This window comes from Labeo rohita, chromosome 10, assembly GCF_022985175.1.
Source record: "Labeo rohita strain BAU-BD-2019 chromosome 10, IGBB_LRoh.1.0, whole genome shotgun sequence".
Lineage (NCBI taxonomy): Eukaryota > Metazoa > Chordata > Actinopteri > Cypriniformes > Cyprinidae > Labeo > Labeo rohita.
Window position 1 is genome coordinate 23,068,261 of NC_066878.1, and position 25,794 is coordinate 23,094,054.

The 25,794-nt window shown below is 38.1% G+C and overlaps 1 protein-coding gene across 2 annotated transcripts in view; it reads left to right on the top strand.

Annotated features, from left to right (window-relative positions):
* ror2 (receptor tyrosine kinase-like orphan receptor 2) overlaps positions 1–24,473 on the top strand; it is a 97,390-nt gene extending 72,917 nt beyond the window's left edge. For both annotated transcript variants that reach the window (XM_051120538.1, XM_051120539.1), the window contains exons 3-9: positions 5,881–6,177; positions 7,889–7,919; positions 16,086–16,207; positions 17,916–18,218; positions 18,474–18,731; positions 18,828–19,033; positions 22,584–24,473. In XM_051120538.1, coding sequence (XP_050976495.1) covers positions 5,881–6,177; positions 7,889–7,919; positions 16,086–16,207; positions 17,916–18,218; positions 18,474–18,731; positions 18,828–19,033; positions 22,584–24,011 — 2,645 coding nt within the window. In that variant the 3' untranslated portion in view covers positions 24,012–24,473. The remainder of the gene's footprint in view (positions 1–5,880; positions 6,178–7,888; positions 7,920–16,085; positions 16,208–17,915; positions 18,219–18,473; positions 18,732–18,827; positions 19,034–22,583) is intronic.
* The last annotated feature ends 1,321 nt before the right edge of the window (positions 24,474–25,794 follow it).

Below are 25,794 nucleotides of genomic sequence, written 5' to 3' on the forward strand. Positions count from 1 at the left end.
TGTCAACCCATTTAAGGCTACATACCACCCTTATGATGGCTGTGGGTTGTGGAGATATGATCTCAGATCAGGTTGAAGAGCGCAGGGGATTTCATGTCTGCTCGATAAGGCTGAGGTCTGGCTCTCGTGCGCCTGTACGGCTGTGTTTATTTGAGCTCCGTCTGGCTCTTTGCATACTATGAGCTCACACTTCGCAGGCTGAGCCTAGCCAGGCCCAACGCCTCTTCTCTTTGCACTCTTTCTGTCACTTTCTCTGGTTTCCGATCATGCAGTCCTGTTGCATTTCTCACCTCCGCACCATCGCGTCATCTCTCATGTCTGTGTGAAGAGTGGAGACCACAGACTCAAAACACTGGGGCCAGACACTGTTTTAAAACTAAAAAACAACAATGCATTGTCAATATAATCAGCATAAATGCATTCCGAAATATATCACATTGAAGATGCTTTATTTTTTTTTAAATGTCTGTAACATCATTGTGAATCCTGCTTTGAAAGAAAATTCAAGTGTTTTATTGGAGCTAACATGGAGCTGTTTGAGGAGGATGTTATGTCTCTGAAGTTTGGGCAGCTCTGCTCTACCTAATATGAGTACAGTTTTTTTTGTTCTTGGTTTGTTTGCTACATTGCAGAGGTCGGCAAATCATAGATTTGCCAAAACAAACAAATCCCCTCCTGAGACGTTTCTTTCATCCGCAGTTGTCAGGATGGGACCACTCAACGGAAGATGTTTGTTTTGATCTGAAGCTGGAGTTACTTAATCCAGATGTGCTTTCCCAGAGTTGAGTAATTCTGCCGTCAGACTCAGGGGTCAGTGCTGTGGCAGTTTGACCTTGACCAGTCAGCTTGTGTTTATCTTGTCCTATTTGAAAATGAGACAAAAACTAGAACACAAAAAATGTGTACAAACAAGTGATGCAACAAAAGCAGCTCCAGAGAATTGTAATGTTAATCAATGATGTTAAGCAGTTTTGCATGAGTCAGTGTTTTAAAAGAGCTCATAGAGCAAGTATGTAAACAGGACTAGCATTTCAATAAGAAAAGAGACAAGTAGTGTCGAAGATCCTCTTGTTTGTGAGAACGGTTTTCTTGCGCCACAGATTCAGGATCTGCCAACTAAGTTGGATGTTACTAGTTTGAAAACATCACATTAGCACATTAGAAGTAACAATCAAGGGTTTCAGAGGAGCATTGGTTGGCCATGTTACTTTAAAGGGGTCATCGGATGCAAAGTTCACTTTTTCATGTTGTTTGAACATTAATGTGTGTTGGTAGTGTATGTACACATCTACCCTATAATGATAAAAATCCATGCAGTGGTTTTTAATTAATCTGTAAAAATAATATCCCCTTTTTCAAATCAAACCATTCTCAGATGCCTGTCGGTGTGGCATCACAGCAACAGAGGACACTCCCACGATAGTTGATTAACATGAGCGTTTTACCTCAGATCAGCTGTAACAATCTGACCTCCACTGTTTTGGTGCTGGAGCAGGGATGTAAGTTAGACAAGAATATCTCAGATTGAGTGATTGAGGTGTTGTGTTGCTGGATGCAATAATGAACATCGTCATTTACTTCCGACATCTGAGCCGCTGAAGATGCAGTGGATTACATTTGTTTGTGAAGGGAATGCACCTCCTGATCTACATATATCCGTCTATGTTCGCGCAAATCATTCATGATCCAGCTTCACTTACAGCAGAAGTGAGTATAAGGGTTTTTTTTAATGAATATTAGCGATCGTCTTTCCTAATAATGTGCTAGTTAGCACGTTTAGCGGCTAAATGCGGCTAAAGTAAACAGGCTCGTCACTCCACAGAGAGAAGAGAGGGGCGGGGCGAGCAGAGCTCATTAACATTTAAAGCAGCCTCGTCCAGAATGAGATGATTTTTGCAGAGCTGATTTTGACAAGGTAAAAAGGGTGTTGTTTTACACAACCGTTGAGAATTTTTAATCAAAATATATTAGAGACTTTTTATGAAGACCCTAAAGAATCATATCAACTTGTGGAAAATGGGCATCCGATGACCCTTTAAAAAAGTAATTCTAGTTACTAGTTACTTCTAACAAATAGTAACTGAGTTACATCATTATAAAAGTAACTAATCACCAGGGAAAGTAACTATTTGTGTTATATAAAAAAAAAGTTAAAGTATGTCAAATAACTTGGATGCCGCCCATATTAAATATGTTAAATGAATAAAACATTGTACACTAATCTACACTGTTTTAATGTTGCTGTGGGACAATAGCTATGTTTCTATCCAAAAATGTGAATTTAACTTATGTGCAAAACTGGAACATTGCATAAAACTAGGGCTGTCAAATGATTAATCGTGATTAATCACATACAAAATAAAAGTTAACCTAATATGTGTGTGAGAAATATGTTATGTACAAAATATTTGTATTTATATATAATATAAACTCTAGAAAAATTGTAATAAATGCATATACTTTCTTAAATATGTACATGAATGTGCTTGTATTTATATATACGTAATGATTATACACAGTACATGTACATATATTAGGCAAGCTCAAACTTTTATTTTGTGTGCGATTAATCGTTGTATGCGATTAATCATTTGCCAGCACTACATAAAACATTTGTGCATAAAGCACCGTTTCCATCCAACGAGACAAAGAGAACAACATTGGTAATACCGGTATCACCGGGGGGAGAGGTTGTTGGGTAGTTTGTAGAGTTTTCCCTCTTTTTCAAGCTTTTCTTCGCTTTTAAATGCCTGTGCACATTTTACTTTCACTTTCGAATTATTTCGGCGTCAATTGATTGATTCGACAACAACAAAACAGTTGGACAGACTCACTTATATTAAACATAGAATGATTAATTTATTAGCAAAACAAATAAAAATACACCATGGTGTAGGCCTAATGTACAATAACTGTTAAATAACTTCCACAAAGTTCAGTTATTAAAAAAATTGTGAAAATCACGGTGGAACCAAATAAATAATAATCTTCTATGAACTCTGATCTTCAGTTCTTACTTTCTGTTGGATTCAAGTCAGGTGATTGGCTGGGCCATTCTAGCAGCTTTATTTTCTTTTTCTGAAACCAACTGAGAGTTTCCTTGGCTGTGTTTGGGATCATTGTCTTGCTGAAATGTCCACCCTTGTTTTATCTTCATCATCCTGGTACTGTAGGTGTTGGGACTGAACCAGCTAATATTAATTTCCACTGACAAGGGGCAGGATTGCTTTCTAATTGAAGATTTTATTTGCAAAAACATAACAGATTTTTTAATTTATTTTCAGAAATCATGTTTTTTTTTTTTTTTTGTGCATTACAAGTAATATCAATCAAACTGCAGTTGGGTTGTTTTAAGTAATAATAACTTAAACACTTACAGGTAACTTACAAAATTAAAGTTCATTGAAAGTATGTTTTTATATATATATATTAAAAGTTTTTGGCAAAAGCAGGTAAGTCCATATTTCATGTTTCAGAAACACTCATTTTATCTTTGTAATCTCATCAGCTAACAATTTAGATTCCTGACAAACGTTGTTATTGTGATCATGGATAAATATACACATATCTATGGCTGTGATCATAGACTGTGGTTGTGATTACACAAAGTTTACCCTCACCATTGTAATGCGCTGCTTTTGCAAGGTTCCGTGAAAACGTTTAATCTTTTATTTTCCTTTTATGCCCTGAAGAAGATATCACGGGTTCATCAAGTTTGTCGAAATTATCCATCCTCAATCGCTTTTAGTCAGCTCTGACGAAAACTCCTCTCAGCTAGCACGTCTTTTCAAAGTGACTGGCAGCCTTGTCATCTGACCTGAATACAGCACACTAATTCGCTAAAATAGACTTATTGGCTTCTGTTCATAAACAACAAGGGCGCTTGTCAGCTTCTGCCTTGAAAGTGGACGAGACTGATGACAACACGATGCGATGTGCCGCTTCAGTGAGCTCAATTATAGCAACGCCACATTTTATTGCCAGTAACTATAATGACGTTGTAACAGGGAAACGGTAAATCGTTTGATTACTCGTTAAGTAACGCCATTATTCCCATCACTGCTGAGGAGTAACAATAAGACACCACAATTGTAACCACTGTTGGGGGTAACGCATTACAACTAATGCATGTAATCAGATTACTTTTTTAAAGTAACTATTAAAGTAATGCATTACTTTTCTAATTTACAATGAAATATCTATGTTACTTTTTCAAGTAAGTAATGCCAGTTTCTTTGTTTTCCCATTTATTGATTGACAGTTCTCCTGTCCCCATGTTGAGAGAAATCGGGAGTAAGTGCAGAGCTGTTGTGTGCTGTGTGAACAAAATTACTGTAGTTCTAAACTAAATGTCACCATGTATTTACAGGAGTCAGTACTCCTCAAAATGAATAAAAAGTCAAATGCAAAGTCAAAATATGACAAACCTGCGATTAATTAGATTTGTTAACACAAAGCTTTATGTATTCAATTTTATAATCCAGTTTTATTAACCAGTGTCTGCTGCTAACCTTCAATGATCAAATTCATCCATACTTATAAGCAAAAATTACTTTAGCTAAACATAACATTTGTGTTTCTTTTTTTTTGTATTTTTGTCGAACTTTCTTCTCTTGCATCCTATTCTTCATGCAATCCAGAATATCAGCACATTTGTTGGAGCTTTTTGAATTTACATTTCCTTCAGCCTGAGGCTTATTCATTCACTTTTGGTGTGAAAGGGCTTTTTTTATATTAAAAACAAACAAGCAAACCCAGCCCAGATGAGAAATGGTAATGCAGTTGTAATATAATGTCATTAGTTACTTTTTGTGACGTGTTTTTGGTTGTGTAGTGTGGACAGAGATTGTTTGTGAAACGCCAGTGTAGATGAGGATTGTTTTCATTTTAAAATGCTGTTTTAAAACAAAAACACACTAGTGTACACAGGGCCTAACGGCGTCTGCAGCGGGTGTGCGCTTCAAAAATAATAAGTGTTTATTGTGATATAACTTGTTTTATTTGTCTGAAAAACCATTGTCAACTAAGTTACCCACTAGAAAACCCCTCCTCAGAAAGGAATGGTTTGTCCCATTCTCACATAATTTGCACAGTATGATGATATTTCCTCTAGAAGCACATTGATGAAACACTAGAAGTGATGTTCTCTCTCTTTGGATTGGTCCACTGTTTTGGAACTGACATTGAGCGGCGCTGCATGTGTTAACTTGACACAGCGTCTTACATTACTTACATTGTTTTTATTGGTAAAGTATTAACAGGATTAAAAAATAAATAAATAACCGACTTGGGAAAATGGCGTTGGTTTAGTGGTTCTGAATTTCAGTTTTGATTACTTTCCGAATAATCGTCCAGCCCTAACCCTAAATGATAAATGATTCAGTGACTTTGAACAAATTGGTTGAGTAAATGATTCAGTGACTCATTTATAAACACTGCAGTTTCACAGCAGACTGAGAGCAGTGTTTTCTTTAACTCAGCTGCTCTGAGACCCAAAAACACTGTTATCATGAGCTGTTTCCTTGAAAGTAAACACTTTGCATTGCAAATGCACTTATTTATTTATAGCAGCCTTTCAATTTGATAATCGCATTAAGCTGTCACAATTAAAATTTGTAATGTTTAGTCCTAGTTTTAATACATTCTAAAAAAGCTTTAGTATTGGCTTCCATTCAGTTTTTTCTTTGCAATGTTGAGTCCTGATGTGTGCAGAAACCCACACATCAGTAAAACCTTTAAATGGTTTAACTGTCTCAAGGTAGTATCCGTCACAGCCCTCTCAGCACAGATGGGGGGGTTGATTTCTTCTCAAGCCTGGATTGATGCTCAGGGTCCTCACCTTTGACCCCTCTAACAGCCTTCCTTGCCCTTTTCCCTCAGGTTACTTCCTGGAGTTTGTGGAGCCGCCAAACAATATAACTATAGTGCAGGGCCAGACGGCCACTTTACACTGCAAAGTGGCGGGCTACCCGCGGCCCAGCATCCGCTGGCTTAAGAACGACGCCCCTGTGGTGCAGGAGCAGGGCCGAATCTCCATCCGCAAGACAGAGGCGGGATCCAAGCTCCGCATTCAAGACCTGGACACCACCGACACCGGATACTACCAGTGTGTGGCTTCAAACTCCATCAAAGTCATTTCGGCTACTGGAGTGCTCTATGTGCGACTGGGGAGTGGAGGTAAATAAATGCTTTTTTTAATTAATTTTAATTCTCTGTTGAACACTTCTAAACTATGATCCAACATTACATCTGAAGCTAAATATTTTCTGAAAATTGGAAAGGTCAAGACAAATTATATAAAATCTAATTTTAGCAATTAAGCAAATTAAGCAATAAATGATGTAATCAAATAAAATGAATGACTTGTTTTTGTGAATTATGTTTATGTGTGTATATGTGTGTGTATATATATATAGTGTGTATATATATATATATATATATATATATATATATATATAAGAAAATGTTTCTTAAGGATCAAATCAATATATTATAATGATTTCTGAAGGATCATGTGACATTGAAGACTGAAGCTGAAAATTCAGCTTTGATCACAGGAATAAATTACTTTTTACAATATATTGAAATAGAGAACAGATTTTCTAAATTGCACTTATAAATGGAATTTATAACAGCTAAGGGATGAAGCGGAGTGCCTAAAACCCCCTTAGCTCTTATAAATTCACTGTAAACCAAGGCTTCACAGGGCTTATTGCTATTATAAAACAGTAATTCCATTTACATAGTAAGGTCACAAAATAAAAGAGCAAATAAAGTGTAATGATATTAATAAAACATTATTCTTCCGCCAAACAATGTAGTTCCTCAGAAACAGTTGTGGTTGCAACAAAGTGGTTGCTAAGCAACACACAGATGTAAACAAAGGTGGATTATGTTTGTAGAGTAATTTACAACAGTTTAGAACGCGGCTCAACCAATCAGAATCAAGGACCGGAACTATCAGTTTAATAATTTGTGTTCTCTGTCCAGCGGCTTTTCTGATTGGTTGAGCTGTACTCAGAATTATGGGTAGTGTAGTTCTTCAGGAATTTGGCTACTAAATAATGAAAAATTATTCTGAAATCACATTGACTTATGGCTTAAGCATATTTCATTCTTCAGCTTTGTAGGTCTCTCTTGAAAGCTTTATACGCTGTCGTTAAAAATCAATTTCTCTATGGAGAAAACGGATGGGATTTTGACTTCCAGAACCCTGCTGTTGCACTCTACAGGAAGACGGCACAAATTTCCGTTCACTTCTGTCATGCCAAGATTTGCTGGCCAAGTTTGTGTTTTTAATGCATAGTTGTTTTTGGAAATGATTGGTGTCACATGAAACCCAGCTCAATTAAATATACCTGTGTGGCATCCCAGTATAAACTCCTCTCAGACTTTTGTAACATTTTAGTTTCTTTCTCTATCATAGCTCTTTGCTGTTCACCTATTTTTGCTTGTTTGGGGAGTCAACTGATTTACAGACGGGCTAAAGCGGCAGTGTTTTACAACCATATGCGCCAAATCTCACCCTGGCATCCCTGTATATTTATAGGAAAGCAGTGGCATAAATCTCAGCGTTTCTGCATTAGGTCTCTACTTAAGAAACAGCTTCCCACTGTTTCCTTCTGGGGGAAAAAAAAATCCCTTTTATGTGCGTACGGTAAATTCTCCACAAGGAGCGTGTCCGATGAGAAATACATTATGCTTTTGACAGGTTTAGGAGCTCGCTTGCGCCGTGCCTCCTGCTCCTCTGAAAAGTCGTCTTGGCGTAATAACATCGCAGCCTCCCTTGAACTGAAACGGCAAATTAGGGTTTGTGAAAACAGCTGCTCCCGAAGGGAAGATCATGTTAAGACGCTTGTCTGTAATTCCTCCTATCTGTGTTTTACAGGACAATCTCCGGCCCATGGAGGAGAGGATTCGTAAGTACTGCTTTTGTCAGTTTGTCTCTGTGTGTGTTCGCATTTTCTCTGCTGCTTGTTTGTTTCTGTAAATGTTTCATCATTTCTAAACAGTAACTTGTTTATTCCAACCCATTGACCTCAAAAACACACTCACAAAAGAGTCAGGCCTCTGATTCGGTCACATTGTTTAAAGAGCTGAGTCACTGCGTTTCATCTTAAAAAGCCCAGATCATTTTGTTATTATGTGCACTGTAGCTTTTAAAGATTATCTTATTGTTTTAATCGCGTTTAGTGTAAAGCTCTGAAATCTACATATTTTCTCAGACTCTTTTTCTATTTGCTCTGCCCTGTTGCTACCTCAACATAAAACTTGATTTGTGGAAATAAAGCAGGAGCTGCTTTTCCAAAAAAGAACAAAAACGCAGAACTGTATCCTGGCTTGAAGCAGTATATCTGAGTTAACTTCCTTAAGAGCCGAAGAGAGAGCTGGCAGGCACCTTCGGTTGGGGAAGTTTTGTGGCAGGTCCTCATGTTTCCTTTTCCAGGTTAAATAAATGGTACAGTGTCTGTGGGGATGTTTTCGGGGCAGAGCTCTTGTTAATAGGATTCAGCCTTCATACTGTCAATACTGTAGAGCCGTGCTTTAACGGTGCGGTCACGTTTTTGTTGAGTGGTGAATTTTTGTGGCCAGATCCAGTCATTTCAATAAGAAATTACAAAATCTGGAAATACGTGTGAGGGTGAAAGATTAGTTGACTGCATTAACTGACGGAAATCTGCTCGGTTTAATGACTTCTGTGCGAGATGTGATTTTTATATCCCTACACTATTAACAGTGGACTTCTTCCCTGTTAAGTTTCGCCAAAGTCTTGCTAATGTGACCACATCTCTTCAGTAAGGTTCAGTAAATGGAGTTGGACATTGGCGAGATCGAGGAAAACTAAAAAAATAAATAAAAGTAGTCCAACGCATATTTGTGTCAAGTCTTGTGACAGAACAGGAGGAAAAGAATATTTATATAAGAACATTTTTGTTCGTCCTTCAAAGATTGGCCTCACATTTGCAAAACTAAAATACAATATAGGAAAACTGACACTTTTATTTTAAAATTAAAAAGACATGAAATTATCACTTATTACCAGTAGATGGATGGAGAAAAGCACTTACAGGTAAAATAAATATTGAACACGTCACCATTTCCGAAGGTGCTGTTGACTTGAAATTTTCACCAGATGTCGATAACAACCCAAGTTATCCATACATACTAATAAAACAAAACCAAATAAGTTTAGAAATTAAGTTATGTGTAATAAAATGGAATGACACACGGATTGAACACATGAAGAAAGGGAGGTGCAAAAAGGCATGGAAAGCCAAGACACCAGCTGAAATCCATCAGTAATTAGAAAGCAATGGAAATTAATATTAGCTGGTTCAGTCCCAACACCTACAGTATGATTAAGATAAAACAAGGGTGGACATTTCAGCAAGACAGTGATCCCAAACACAGCCAAGGAAACTCTCAGTTGGTTTCAGAAAAAGAAAATAAAGCTGCTAGAATGGCCCAGCAAATCACCTGACTTGAATCCAATAGAAAATAAGAACTAAAGATCAGAGTTCACAAAAGAGGCTAACTGATCCTTCAAGATTTGAAGACTCTGTGGAAGAATGGGCCAAAATCACACCTGAGCAATGCATGACTAGTTTCTTTATATAGGAGTGTCTTGAAGCTGTCAAAGGCTTTTCTACGAAGTATTAAATAAATTTCAGTAGTTCAATACTTTTTCTCCTTGTCATTCCATTTTATTAAACATTACTTTAATTCTGAAATTATTTGTTTTGTTTTGTTTGTATGTATGGATTGCAATTCATGCAATCATTCTGATATATAATTTAAATATAATTTTGCGCATCAGGAAGCCGCTATCATATGCGGAGTATTTAAATATCTTTTGAATGAGCGGCTGTTCACTTTCACTTTCAATTTCCCGATCACACGCATGATGTATAAAGGGAGCACATATTACAAGATCAGATATTCGACAGCAAATCCTCCAGCATGATTTGTCAGTCATCTCTCCTTAATCTTGACCCATTAGTTAAAACTGATTCAGCAGCTTGTGTTGGATGCAGGGTTGCCAAATCCGCATTTTTTTTTTTTTTTTGTACGGAATTGGGCTGATTTTAAAGTGTTGCGAAGGGCTGATTTTCTCCTGTGGGTTAAATGTTTGAAATATTGCATAAATTACATTTGACTGATATGCTTGTATTGAAACAATGTGCATTCTACCTGTGATAAAACTATGCAAGATGTTAAGTTTTGTGATGGCCACTGGTAGGAAGCATTTTAGCTGTGTTTATGATCGATCTGCACAAGGGTGAATGTAAAATACACATTTTAGGAATTTAGGAATTTAAATGTTTTGAGTTTTGATATGGGATATGGTCAATGCGCTACTTTGGGGGCTTTTAACCCCCCTCAATACCCCAAATATTAAGTCCTTGAATTTGAGGGTATTGGACCTGGAAAGTTCTTGAAAGTTCCTTGAATTTGAAGTTGACCAAGGTGTGGGAACCCTGTTAATTATCTCAGATCGGTCATTGTTTTCAACAGAAATGCCTATTGGCTACAAAACTAAAGTTTGCAAAACAGCACATTTGCAGCCGTTGAGCTCATGTTAAACGAATATAACAGTACGGATTGCTTAAATTTACTTGCTTGTCTCTTTTATTAAACAATTACAAATTATATGTTTACACATAGTAATATAACTCCATAAATCCTGCAATACAATTATATTACTTTGCATTGACTTGGCCAAGCAGATAGCAAGCAAGATATGGCAGTCGCCACACCACGCAATACCCAACTGACGCCCCTGAGCACATGGGACAATCTGCTACACTCATATGGGTTTGGAACCACACGAGGGCGATTAAGATCCTGTTTACAACTAGTATTGAAATGCATTTCAGATGAGCCTTCTGTTATCAAACCCATGTTACACAGATCTAATTTCTGAGAAATAAATAAAGATTGAACACGATAAGGAGAGCAGCTAGAATTTCCACAATAATTTGTGTTTTGGTACAGCATAGTGACGTTTAAATTGTGGTTGTGGTGCACTTTTTTTTAAACTTTTCCCAGAATGATAATGTGTTCGGGATGCATTCAGCATGCATGAGCATTTATGCATCACATGCAGTGTGGTCTCAGAATGTGTCATTTTGGTGATCTGATCACAAAAACTTTTAGATACTACTTTCACTTCTATTTAGCACTTGCTACAAAATATGCATGTTAATGTTGGGTGGAAATGGGGTCTTGTTGTCTTGTTTCCTCTGGGTATTGAGTTGAGATGAGAGCTGAAGTCATGAAGATGAAGATGTGTGGGCCATGAGCAGGCAGAAGTAGTTTGGCAGTAAAATTTGCAGTGTTTGTCGTCCTTCAGTTCCCAGTACTGCATATGTAACTCTCAGCTAGACAACACGTCCTCTGTTCCTGTCCAGCGCTTGGATCCACACTCTAGTGAAGTGAGGTTCAGCAAACACCTTGACATTAACCTCCGTGTTAACTTCTCTTGCTGCACTGACGGGTTCAAAATAGATGTTTGTTTTCTTTTCCATCAGGAATACAATGTTTGTCCACATGTTAAACATGCTAAAAATATTTAAATGTAAGGAGAACATACCATGTTGTGCTAAAAAGTGTGTTTTTCTTTGAAGTTGCTTTTGAAGGTCCCAGATTGCATTTGTTTTGAGGGATGGCGAGGAAAATTTGTGGTTAGAGTCATTGAAGAAAGCTGTTCTCCAAGTACAAGAGCATTGAGAAATTGTATAACCACATGTAGACGTATTTGATAACGACAGAGTATTGTTTTTGTCTGCATAAATGCTTACAGATGAGCATGAGAAACACAAATCTCCATTTGTGTTGTTTACAGCTTGACAGCCTCATTGTTTTTCAGCACTGATGAATGTGTGAGGTGCGTCACAGTGTTTTTTGAGAGGACAAATTTCCATGCAAAACTAATATTCAGTTCTTGTAAACTTTGAACGGATATCAGGGAAAGAATGCTTTGCATCTATTTTATGCAATATTTTCAACAAAAAAGTAGGAAGTAAATCTGAATCTTGTTAGGCTTGAGTCCTCAGACATTAGCTTGAGAGAAAATTCCTTGCTCAATCCAAACTGCAGTGAAATTGTAACCATATGTGATATTGAGGCTGGTCGTAGCAAACGTTTGGGGCATTGATAGTTGCGCTGGCAAAATGCCACAGTTAGGAGCAAAATCAAACGTGAATAGTGCAAAATTCCTTCTGAGAGCAGTTATTTTAAACAGCTTCACACTACGTCTATTCACAGGTTTCATAGGAGTGTTCGGAGCAGCGGGGTGTGATTTATAACCGTTTGAAAAAACACTGATTAGGGCTCTACTAAAACGTCAGACCCAAAGGCTGATGAGTGAAATATGATTTGCTGCAGGGCTCTGGACAGACGTGTTTCCCGTGCTGTTTGTTTCTGATCATGTTACACATGGGCGAGGGTAGGACGTTTTCAGAAATTATGTTTGTACTTCAGTAATTTAGTAAGATATATAAAAGCAAACATTGTTTACTGTTTTTCTGGATTGGTAACAGATCAGCTCTTTTTGCAGTGGATTCAAATGCAGCCTAAATGAATGTAGCCATTTTTACCTTAAATGTGCAAGGCTTCTGGTATCATTTGCTTCCAGTTATTTGCAAGCATATAAAGTACCATGTTATCATATTCATTTATTACCATAAACACTATGTTTTGTAGCAGAAATATTTCACTTTGTTATTTTTAGAGTTATTTACCAATCCGTAAGGCATAGAGACTTGACATTTGGTAGAATGGTAGTACTCACACCATCTACAATGTCACCAAATCTCGCCCCAATCCGCCTGACGGGGGCGCTACAGCGATCCAAAGTATGAAATGGCTTATAACTCTCAAACCATTAGTCACAGGCTTAAGTGTCATATATTGTTGGAAGTTTTTTGGCCAATTGAAACCAAACCAAAAATTTTACTTTCAACTCACCATTGCAAAGGGATGCCAAAACTTTCAAAAGGGGCATGCCTACTTTTACTAAAATGGCTATAACTTTTGAACCGAATGAGATATATTGGCCAAACTCACAACTTGTATGTAAGAGCTAAATCTGAGGTCACAAAAGTCTTTGAGCTTGGCAACTTGGTGGTGCTATAAGAGGGGGAAAAATTAAAAATGGCTATAACTATGTAACCATTTGTCCAATTAACATGAAAATTGGTATGTACAGTCTTTGTCCTAAGTGCCACAAGTGTCTGTAAGGACATTTGTGTATCTTAAAAAACATTCCCGCCATCGGCCATTGAATTTTGAGCACCAATTAGACAAGGCTGACAGAGGCTGATCGAAACTAAACTCAGTGGGCACCATTTTGACTCTTTAAAAAATGGTGTATGGGCTTGTTAAGTGGTGACATAATGCGTCCAACAAACGCACCAGCGAATGCTGTTTCTGGATCCAAGCCCCGACTCATTTCACTTGAGAATCCCATCTCAGCAGATTTAGGGTGTACACTACAGTCTCCGTGCTCACAGTGTCCCAAACACAAATAATTTTATATATATTTATTTATATCTGTATTTTCATTGTCTGACTGTCTAGGATTTCGGTATGGAGTTAAAGGGTAGTTTTATATCACATTGTGAGTGTATAATTAGTACTGTTTGTTGTTTTCTCATGTCATCTGATAGAGCGTTTGGACTGGAAGTCACGGAGTTAACGTGTGATGTCAAATATGAATTTTGAAAGACGTCTGCCACTAGGGGGCAACGTCACATTTTTCAAGAGTGCAAACAATTGTATACTGCCCAGTTTTTCACACATATGCACAATATTCATATAGACCTCCTCATGCCGAACAAAAACTCTAGAATCACTGCAGTCAGCCAAGTCGTTTGTTAAATAATTGAGAATATGTTAATAACCTACTTTTGCTGCAAATGGCGCTATAACAGGCTTCAAAAATGCCTGTTATATAATCCCCATCAGCATATTTGTGTTTGTGCTAAGGGGAGCTTCAAAGGTTTCTACATGTTTTTGCAACATTGAGTAATGTATCACAGACATATCACCAATCCTTTTATAAACAAAGTGTAGAGAGAGTGTAAACAAGAGATTCACTGTGCAGTGCAGAGACCTTTGTTGATTATAGTGGAACTTTGTGAGATCATGATGAACTAAGATGAGTGACCGCTTTTAATTTTTAAGGGAGTTTGTAAATGAGATATTGATTTAATACAACAGTTAAATAAACAAGAAGTTAATAGTAAGTGACTTACATTCTGACTATAACACTATTTCCTGATTTTGCTCTATTTCATCATCAAAAATAGTTTGAAACAAGTCACAACTGAGCCGCTGCGCATCTCCATTCAAACACAGAAGTGTTTCGTTTATGAATGAACGTGCGTTTTTAAACGAATCTAGTGAGTCAATGATTCAATTTCCCATTCATACAGAGAGTCACTTGATTTATTCCTGAATGAATCAACCGTTCGAAAGAATCAAATGAATGAATGATTCAGAAGTCAGTGACTTGCCGCCACCTACTGGCAGATTTGGTTTCATTTTTAAATCGTCTTTTCAGTTATTTAAATCATTTAATATTTCTGTATTCAAAATTTTAAATTTAAAACATTTATCACAATGTGAATTTATGAATTTGATTGCACTCATGCCATCTGTGAGCCTCATTAAACATATGAAAATGCACCTACAAGCCACTTTTGAGTTTTTCTGTGCCAATTCTGTAATTGCAAATTAATTTTTTAATACTGATTTAATTTTATTAGTAACTTATTCTACTTGTTCTTATTCTGTTGTTTTAATTAGAAATTTTAAAACGCTTGTAAAAAAATTTTTTTTTTTTTTTTTTAATTTGACAAAAGAAAAATAATAAATGTAATAATGTAATAATGTAAATGAATATTTTGGCCAGTATATGTGTGGTATATTTTTATGTTTAGACTAGGGGTGCCCAAACTTGGTCCTGGAGTGCCAGTGTCTTGCAGAGTTTAGCTCCAACTTGCCTCAGCACACCTGCCTGGAAGTTTTGGAAATCTCTAGTTTTCCTAGTAAGACCCTTATTAGCTGGTTCAGGTGTGTTTGATTAGGGTTGGAGCTAAACTCTGCAGGACACCAGTCCTCCCTGGTCTAGAGTATCTAACGTCATACTCTTAGTTTTAACCACGAGAGTATGTGTTCGTTCCAGATCCATCACTTACAAGGTTTCATTTCGGTTCTGACGCTGCCTTAGAAGGGAGACAGGAGACACGGTTTGGATCCGAGCCTGACTCCGTATCGTATTTTAGCTCTGGAAATCTCTGCTGTTGTGGGTTGTCAGTTCATTGTGAGACTAAAACAAATGTGTCTGTTGTGGAGACCAAAAAAAAAAAAACTTCTTCAAGGCATCAAGTTAGGAAAGTTCAGAGTCCAATTCCAGCCAGTTCCTGAGTCATCACATAAAGCCATTTGTGTTTGGCCAGAACAGACCACTTTCATCCAGTTGGTAACTGCATAAACAGCAGAGATGGATATCCTGAGCAGCAAATACTAGTGATTTTGGTCACTTCACATTCATACTATAATGAGAGAAACAGCAAAGCCCAAAGGTAGCGTAATAAACAACCATTGAAACTTCTTCAAAAGTGCTCCAATCATAACACTCAAACCGCAGTCCGCCGTGAATACGCTTCTGTATCGCTTTGGCTCAACGCGAGCACCTACATTTCATAACTCCGAGAACAAGAGGTCATGAGATATGGAGAGAGTCCCTCAATGCTCATTACTGTGGTCTCTCTGCTGAAGCCAGCAGGATATTCGTTTTGCATTAGAAAGGTTACAAATTGGTCAGTCTAGATGACAATATCATACACAACTCGCATCCTTGAAAATCGATTAACAAGTTCAAATTACGACATGCGCTAAATATAAATAATACAAAATGAGTGTTGAAAGGTCATAAACACATGGTGTTTTGATATGTAATATGGTGTTTGACGTTCGAAACTACTTAAAATTGCCCTTTGTGGGCCTGTACAATGTAGCACTGTGTTTCAGGTGAGTTATCATCTTGTTCATCACTGTCTGTCATTTTCTTTTCTCAGGACGCATGAGAAGGGCTTCTGCCAGCCGTACCGAGGCATTGCTTGCGCTCGATTCATAGGGAACAGGAGCATCTATGTGGAGTCTCTGCAGATGCAGGGAGAAAGTGAAAACCGCATCACTGGTGAGCACTGCTGTCCTGAAACCACTGCTGGGAACAAAAGCAGTTTATTAGCACATAAGCTACCAATCAAATGTTTTTAAACAGTGAGATTTTTAATGTCTTTAAAGAAGTCTCTTCTGCTCACCGAGCCTGCATTTATTTGATCCAAAATACAGAAAAAACAGTAAAAATTGTAAATATACTTTACTTACTGCTTTCTATTTGAATATATTTTTAAATGTAATTTATTTAATCTGTCAAAGCTGAATTTTTAACATCATTACTCCAGTCACATGATCCTTCAGAAAATGTTGAAAACAGCTGAGTAGATTTTTTTCAGGTTTCTTTGATAAATAGAAAGTTCGGCAGAACAGCATTTATTTGAAATAGTAATCTTTTGTAACATCATAAATGTCTTTATCATCACTTTTTGTCAATTTAAAGCATCCTTGCTAAATAAGTGTTCATTTCTATAATTTCTTTCCCAAACGAAGAAAATTATACCGACTCCAAGCTTTTAAATGGTATAGTGTATAATGTTACAAAAGCTTTTTATTTTAGATAAATGCTGATCTTTTGATCTTTATATTCATCAAAGAATCCTGAAATCCTTTTTACTTAACTGTTTTAAATATTTATAATAATAATAATAATAATAATAATAAATGTTTCTTGAGCAGCAAATCAGCATATTAGAATGATTTCTGAAGGATCATGTGACACTGAAGACTGGAGTAATGATGCTGAAAATTCAGCTTTAATCACAGAAATAAATTACATTTTAAAATGTACTTAAAATAGAAAGCAGTTATTTTAAATGCTAAAATATTTCACAATATTAATGTTTTTTGCTGTATTTTGGATCAAATAAATGCAGGCTTGGTGACCAGAAGAGACTGAAAAATCTTATTGTTCAAAAACTTTTGACTGGTAGTGTATATGCTTGTTTTTTTTTTTTTTTTTTTTTTTTTTTTTTTTTGTCTTTGATGTTCACCAAAGCTGCGTTTATTTGATCCAAAATACAGTAAAACTAATATTGAGAAATTCTACTGCTATTTAAAATTATTTTCTATTTGAATAAATTGTAGAATGTAATTTATTCCTGTGATCGAAGCTGAATTTTCACCATATTCAGTGTCACATGATTCTAATATTCTAATTAATTGATTATTGGTGTTCAGTTTTTCTTATCATCAGTGTTGAAAACAGTTGCTGCTTAATATTTGAGATACATTTTTTAAGATTCTTTTAAAAATTCAAAAGAACTGCATCTAATCGAAATCTAATTATTTTGTAACATTTTAAATAGAATTAAAATATAAATTGTTTCTTTTGGAGCCACAATATTTTTTTTAACATTGATAATTAAAAATATTTCTTGAGTATTAATTGAGGATATTAGAATGATTACTGAAAGATCATGTGACACTAAAGACTGGAGTAATGATGCTGAAAATTCAGCTTTGAGCACAGGAATAAATTACATTTTAAAATATATTCACAAAGAAAACAGCTTTTTCAAATTGTAATAATATTTTACAGTTTTACAGTAGTTTTAATTAAGCAAATGTAGACTTGGTGAGCAGAGGAGACTTCATTCTTCATTAGTGTGAAGAACAAGGTTCTACATTAAACTGTCAATGCCAGTAGAGAGTGCAGTGTATCATGATCATAGATACACCGCACATTCATCTTTTATCATCATTCATCATCTTGTGTTGTTCTCCAGCTGCGTTCACCATGATTGGCACCTCTACCCAGCTATCAGACCAGTGCTCTGAATTTGCCATCCCGTCCTTCTGCTATTACGTCTTCCCGTTATGCGAGGAGGGCACCAGAGGTCCACGACAGCGCCAGCTCTGCCGTGACGAGTGCGAGGCTTTAGAGAACGACTTGTGCAATGCGGAGTACACCATCGCACGCTCCAACCCTCTCATCCTCATGCAGCTCGAGCTGCCCGTGTGCAACCTGCTTCCCCACCCTGGCTCGCCCGAAGCTGCCAGCTGCATTCGCATCGGCCTGCCACCGCAATGTAGGTTCACATGACTGGACTCGAAACCGTAAAATAGGGTTTAAGAGCCGAGGAGGGCTCGAGGATTTAATAAGCATGTAATTGGTTCCCAAGCACCCTCAATGAACAGCAGCAATTAAAGCGAGAGGGCCCTCTAGTGGTGCATCTCAAATTTCTTGACGCTGCATTACTATAAATGATTGTTAACTCAGACACACAAATGTTTTTTACATAATGTTTTGAGAAACACCTACTAATGCCTAATTCTTGTTAAAGATTCACCCCCAAATCACAGCTGTTACAACGGAAGCGGCGCCAACTATAAAGGCACGGTCAGCGTCACGAAATCAGGCTACCAGTGCCAGCCGTGGAGTGCACAGTATCCACACAATCATCATCTGATGCCGACAGAGTATCCTGAACTCAGAGGGGGCCACAATTTCTGCAGGAACCCCGGAGGGCAAATGGAGAGCCCTTGGTGTTTCACGTTGGACCCTAATGTTCGAGTGGACATGTGTGACATTCAACCCTGCAGTGAGTAGAACTGCTTCATGACCCTCATGATGGACGAAAAAGTAACTGTTTCTGTTTTGTTTTTGTTGTTCTAAATTGTGTTTTTTTTGCCCTCAGAGCCTCCAGAGAAGATGAAAAAGGAGATACTGTACATCTTAATCCCCAGTATAGCCACCCCTCTTGTTATTGCCTGCTTATTCTTCTTGATCTGCATGTGTCGCAACAAACAAAAGGAGTCTGCTGACACCCCTACTCGCCGACAACTCACTGCCTCACCGAGTCAAGAAATGGAGCTGCCTCTGCTTAACCAGCACAAGCATCAGGTAATCTTCCGTTGTTTCAGCTTTTCAGGTTTAATTAGTTGCATTCAAAATCGTGCAATTGCATTTTTTGCTTTCACAGCTCAGTTTGAACCCAACTGAACAGAACATCATAAATTAGTAATAGCTTAACTTTTTTTTTTTTTTTTTTTTTTTTTTTAAGTAAAATCTTGCATCTGATTAGTAAGTAAATGAGTGAATGCAGCGGAATTTCAGTTTTAAATATTTATTACCATGTTATTACTACATTTTTTTTTGTATTAATGAAAATGTTGAAAAAATCTTTGAAATTGTAATGCAAAAGAATTTTTTTAATTAAATAATTTTATGAAACTTATAAGAATATAATTTGAGAAGTTGCAGTATTAATTTAATGATTTAAAACAATTACAGGTTCTAATTTCATAATTTAATTCCTTTGTTCTTAAGTTATGACTGCTCAAATATAGTCCAAATGTAATTTAAATTTAATTCTTAAATGTTTTAAAGTAACGAAAATATTTTAATTTACGAATTCATTTCATCTACCTAAACTTTCACGTTAGAATGAAAAATATATTCTTTTTTTCTGCAGTGATTCAATAATAGGTGTGAATATACGTATTTGTGACCCTGGACCACAAAACCATAAGTAGGACAGGTATATTTGTAGCAATAGTCAACAATACATTGGTCAAAATTACTTATTTTTCTTCTGTGTAAATTTCCTACTGTAAATATATTAAAACTTAAACTTTTTGATTAGTAATATGCATTGCTAAGAACTTCAGAGAAGAAAAGGTAATTTTCTCAATATTTAGATTTTTTTGCACCCTCAGATTCTCAAATTGTTGCATCTCTGCCAAATTTTGTCCTATCTTAACAAAAATCAATGAAAAGCTAATGTATTCAGCTTCCAGATGACGTCAGTTTCAAAAGATTGACCCTTATGACTGGTTTTGTGCCATTTATTCACTAAATCCAGTCCCAAATGTGTGTGAGATATGGAAACAGGGAAAAATACATTTTGTTAAACCATTTTTGATACTATTTTTGATCTAACTCATAAATGTAAAAAAAGGCATAACATCATGTGTGAAACCTTAGAAACCTTTTTTTTAAAACATTATCTCTTAAAAACTAAAAAATAAATAGTGTATCTTAATTTGCATATTTTGGTTCCCGCACTACAGCTGCAGTCACACTCGCATGTGAAATTTCTACAGAAGCTGTAACGGTCGTGAAATGACATCACACTCTGCAGCATTTTTTAAAAAACTTAAATTTACCACATAACAAAAGTAATACATCTAAAATATAAAAACATACCATCTACTCCACTTTCCTGCAGTGCTGCAGTTTTAAATTTATGTTCTTTTACTTAGCTGTGGAGTATTGATCTGCTGTTGGTCATACGGTTTCACGTGATACCAATTCACGGATCAGAGTTCACCAAGCTTGAACTTTGGATTGCAGCGAAATGCGAAACATTTTGCATGAGCTTCCGTTTCCGATCTGATGCATTTGTATGCGTATGAATGGAAGTCAATGGAATGAAAAGTGCAGTGTCAGCACACCTTTTGCATTTTTAGAAAGTATGAATCCAGGGCCTAAAATTAACACTGCGAGTGCAAGTGCATGTCGAGTATATGTAACCGTGTCAGTCGCCAGTTGTCGAGTAAAGCTTTTATGAATTATAACATTGCAATGTAGTGAGAACAACAGTCAGTTTTTAAAGAGATTTGCTGTTTCTGATGTAAGTGAATTACATAATTTTGTCCGAAGACAAAATCATCATGACTGGTTAGCTGTTTTGTCATAAGCGACAAGAGCGAATCAACTAATAGGATACAAACGGGCTGATAAGGTCAGAGCAGTGTGATGTGCAGCTTGTCCCTAGACAAGGTTCATTTTTGCTGTGCTGAATGCGCTGAATTAAAGTGACAGCTCATTGTTTGTGCTAAATATGTACATGGATTGACACGAAAATGTAGTAATTACACCATAACTGCCTGTTTTAAAGAAGTCCACTACCAGAACAACGATTCACAAATAATTTACTCACCCCCTTGTCATCCAAGATGTTCATGTCTTTCTGTCTTCGACCGTGAAGAAATTGTTTTTTGAGGAAAACATTTCAGGATTTTTCTCCATATAATGGACTTCATTGGTGCCCCGGGTAGTTTAAATGCGGCTTCAAAGGGCTCTAAACGATCCCAGCCGAGGAAGAATGGTCTTACCTAGTGAAACGATCTGTCATTTTTTTCAGAAAATAACATTTTTTGTACTTTTTAAGCACAAAAGCTGGTGTAGCACAGGTTCTGGGATGCGCGTTCACGTACTATTGAATCACATCGAAAGGGAACGTAGGTGGAACTACAGACCCAGTGTTTACAAAGCGAACGCACAAAGACTAAGAAAGTGTAAGTAAGTCAAACGCTGTTTACAAACAAAAAGGTACAACGATGTCGGATGATTCTGACGTTGTAGGAGAAAATGAGATGGAGCTTTTCGCCAGACAGTGAACTTAGACGTGATTCGTAGTAGTGATGGGAAGTTCGGATCATTTTACCGACTCGTACCTTTGAGTCTCGTTCAGCAAAATGAACGAATCTTTTTTCGAGTCATTTCATTCATCTTAGCAAAATATAATTAAAATGTTACATGTTACTTCCCTAACACATCTACTGCTTACAGAAATGTTGATCACACTACAAACAAGACAAAACTATAATGCTATAAGAGGCAGAAAAGATTAATTCATTGTTTACCTGGGTCTCTAGTCTATGATTAGCTCACCTCACCTCTTATCTGACAAGTTTTCGAGTTTGAGTCGTTCGTTCGTAACATGACAGCCCCATAAGATGAACCAATGACTCGAAAAACCCGAAGACTCAAAACAGGTGAACTAATTCCAGTACAGAATCTAATAGGATGTTGCACATGTGCGACTGAACGAATCACTCCCCGAAGACGACTCCCCGAGTCACATTAAAGATTTGTTCAAAATGAACGAATCATTCAAGAACAACCCATCACTAATTCATAGCATCATGAACTCGCATCCCAGAGCCTGTGCTACACGAGCTTTTGTGCTTAAAAAGTATATACATTTTTTTTTTTTTTTTAAAAATGACAGATTGTTTCGCTAAATAAGACCGTTCTTCCACGGCTGGGATCATTTAGAGCCCTTTGAAGCTGCATTTAATCTACATTTTGGAAGTTCAAAATCGGGGCACCAATGACGTCCATTATATGGAGAAAAATCCTGAAATGTTTTCCTCAAAAAACATAATTTCTGTACGACTGAAGACAGAAAGATGTGAACATCTTGGATGACGATGGGGTGAGTAAATTATTTGTAAATTGTTGTTCTGGAAGTGGACTTCTCCTTCAAGTGCCTCACGTCACTGGCCATTGGCAGATGTGGCAAAAAGTTAGTTTTAGGCTCTGTATTAATCTCTTCTAGGTTAAAATAGACCTTAACGCGAATTACATTTTGTCATTATATCAGATGTTTAATTGCATTTTGCATTTTGAACTTGAACGATGGCTTACTGTCTTTTATTTCTAGGGAAAGCTACGAGAACTCAACCTTTCTGCAGTTCGATTCATGGAAGAGCTTGGAGAGGACCGTTTCGGAAAAGTCTACAAGGGTCATCTCTATGGTACAGCTCCAGGTGAACAGACCCAAGTAGTAGCCATAAAGACCGTCAAAGACAAAGACGAGGGACCTCTAAGGGAAGAGTTCCGGCACGAGGCCATGCTCCGGTCTCGCTTGCAGCACCCCAACATCGTCTGCCTTTTGGGTGTGATAACCAAAGAACAGCCCATGAGCATGATCTTCAGCTATTCGGGGCACGGTGACCTCCACGAGTTCCTGGTCATGCGATCCCCACATTCAGACGTGGGCAGCTCTGATGATGACAAAACGGTCAAATCCACTCTGGAACAAGCAGACTTCCTACACATTGTCACGCAGATAGCAGCCGGGATGGAGTATCTTTCCAGCCACCACGTTGTACACAAAGATCTAGCTGCTCGGAACATCCTGGTGTGCGACAAGCTCAACGTGAAGATCCTGGACCTTGGGTTGTTCCGTGAGGTCTATTCGGCCGACTACTACAAGCTAATGAGCACCAGTCCCTTCCCAATCCGCTGGATGTCCCCGGAAGCCATATTGTACGGGAAGTTCTCCACCGATTCAGACATCTGGTCCTACGGCGTGGTTCTGTGGGAGATATTCAGCTATGGCCTTCAGCCGTACTGCGGCTATTCCAACCAGGATGTGATTGAGATGGTACGCAACAGACAAGTCCTTTCCTGCCCAGATGACTGTCCAGCCTGGATCTACACGCTGATGCTAGAGTGCTGGAACGAGTTCCCCGCGAGAAGGCCACGGTTCAAAGACATTCATGCACGCTTGCGCACTTGGGAGAGCTTGTCCAACTACAACAGCTCGGCGCAAACCTCAGGAGCGAGCAACACCACTCAAACCAGCTCCCTCAGCACAAGCCCGGTCAGCAACATCAGCAATGCCCGCTACGTCAGCCCCAAAAAGTCTTCCCCCTTTCCTCAACCTCAGTTTGTGTCCATGAAGGGCCAGATGCGCCCAATGGTGCCGCCCCAGCTCTACATCCCAGTCAACGGCTACCAGCCGATGCCGGCGTATCCGTACATGCAGAACTTCTACCCCATGCAGATCCCCATGCAGATGCCTCCACAGCAGTTGCACCCACAGTTGGTCGCCAAGGCTGGATCGCATCACAGCGGCAGCGGCTCCACCAGCACCGGCTATGTGACCACCGCACCCTCCAACGGATCTGGCACGGATAAGGCCGCCCTTATGAATGAAGACCTAAAGGCGACAGAAGAGGATTTCGCGGACGGAGCTTCTCAAAGTGGCATGCACAACGAGGACCTTTCTGTTCCAGAGACAGAGCTCCTCGGGGACAATGACAGCCCGCAGATAGAGGACAATGATATCAACTTGGAAGCGTAGACGATCTTTTAGATCGGTTAGATGAGAAGACTCATTCTTCGAAACTTGTACAGGTTTAAAAAGTGAAGGGAAGCCAGTGAATGACACATGGACGTAGTGTTATTTATGGGTTTTTTGTTTTAGCCGCAGCCAGTGGTGGATAAACACATCGTGCTGTTGGAGATATTTTTATAAGAACTGTCAGCTTCACCCATGAGCTGCAATTTTTATAGTCTATGATGAAGAATCAAGCTTTTCAGCAGATATCTTGTTGGTTTGGTTGTTTTTAATCACGTTGCAAAGCTATTCAGAAGAATGCATGTTCTTACTGTTGCTGTGCAACATGAAACATCATTTCAAGCATTTTGTGGGTACCATTCATTAACCACTTCACAGTTGGCGGTGTCATTGAGAACAAGTCATTAATTGAGCCTTTAGGCTTTGCATTATTAAATGTATTTCTTGCTTGAGGGCTTTGGTAAAGGATGTGCATGATGAAATCTCATCATGAATCGAGACATGGATGCTAACCCCAAGCCATTTGTTCTTTTTTTAGAAGTTGCTTTTATAAAACCCATTGTAAAGATGTGTAATTTATGCCATTGATTTTCGAAGATTTGTAACTGGTTTGTAACGTCTCATTTTTGTTTAGCCAGTAGTATTACTTTAAACTCATACCAACCAGAAACTTGCTTTCTACCAGATGTTATTAACAAACATTAACCGTATATGCTGTTCATACAGGCACGTGGACAATCCAATAAAGTAATACATAACATGATATTACTTGTGGGGTTTCCTCAAGTTGTAGAAAAGAAACATTTTACTGATATTGTAATTAAAATAGCACAATCGTATATTTTATATGACTCATTTTGTGTACTTTGTGAAAACTGAGTGAGTGATGTGCGCTGGTTCATGTTAACCAATGACTGTAAAGTAGGTGTTCTTATCTCCCAAAAAAGGCGGGACCAAAGTAATAACTGATATATTCTCTACTTTTTTGGCAAATAATTTACACATGCATACAGAAACTGATACTTACACACGTTTGCCTGCTGAGATGTCGACAGGTGCTTGTTGCTCCACGCATGATGAGCTGGCTAGCATCAGCGTTTTACGGAATGCCTACCAGTTTTACGCCGTGCCAAGCCTCCGCGCAAACAGCGGAACGCGTCGGAAACGACAGTTCACGCCTGATGAGCAGAAAGACAGTAATTACTGGCTCAAACGGACTCGTAATAATGAAGCAGCGAAGAGGTCTCGCCAGCGCAAGCGGATGGAGGAACATCTTCTGGAGACGCGCGCCGTCGAGCTTCAGCGGGAAAACGATAAATTAAAGGCTGCGCTCTCCGCAGTTCATCATCACAGCACGGCGCAAAATACTCCAATCGATGCTGCTTTTGGGTTCCCTCTCGGACTGCCAAACGACGGCTATCCGCGCAGTTTAGCCGTTCCATTGCGTAGTCTGCCTCATTGCCCGTTTTCTGGCTGTTGCGAATCAACATGTCCTCAAACAAATCATTTTAGCTCCGTTTTCGATTTGGCACCGTACCCTGTGCTGAAAAGCTCTGACAGCACTACGAAATCCCCGCGCATCAGTTTATTGGATGGTTATCATCCAATGGGCAGGTACGGTCATGGAACCAATACATGCACCAGCGGACCTTATATGAGGAATATAAGTTTTGCGAATGGAAATGATCCGCCAGAAGCGATCTACAGAAACGCATTGGTCAGCCTGACACACATTCCCCGCTGTTGTAATGTTTCCAAAACATTGCCATCCGATATGGCACAGAAT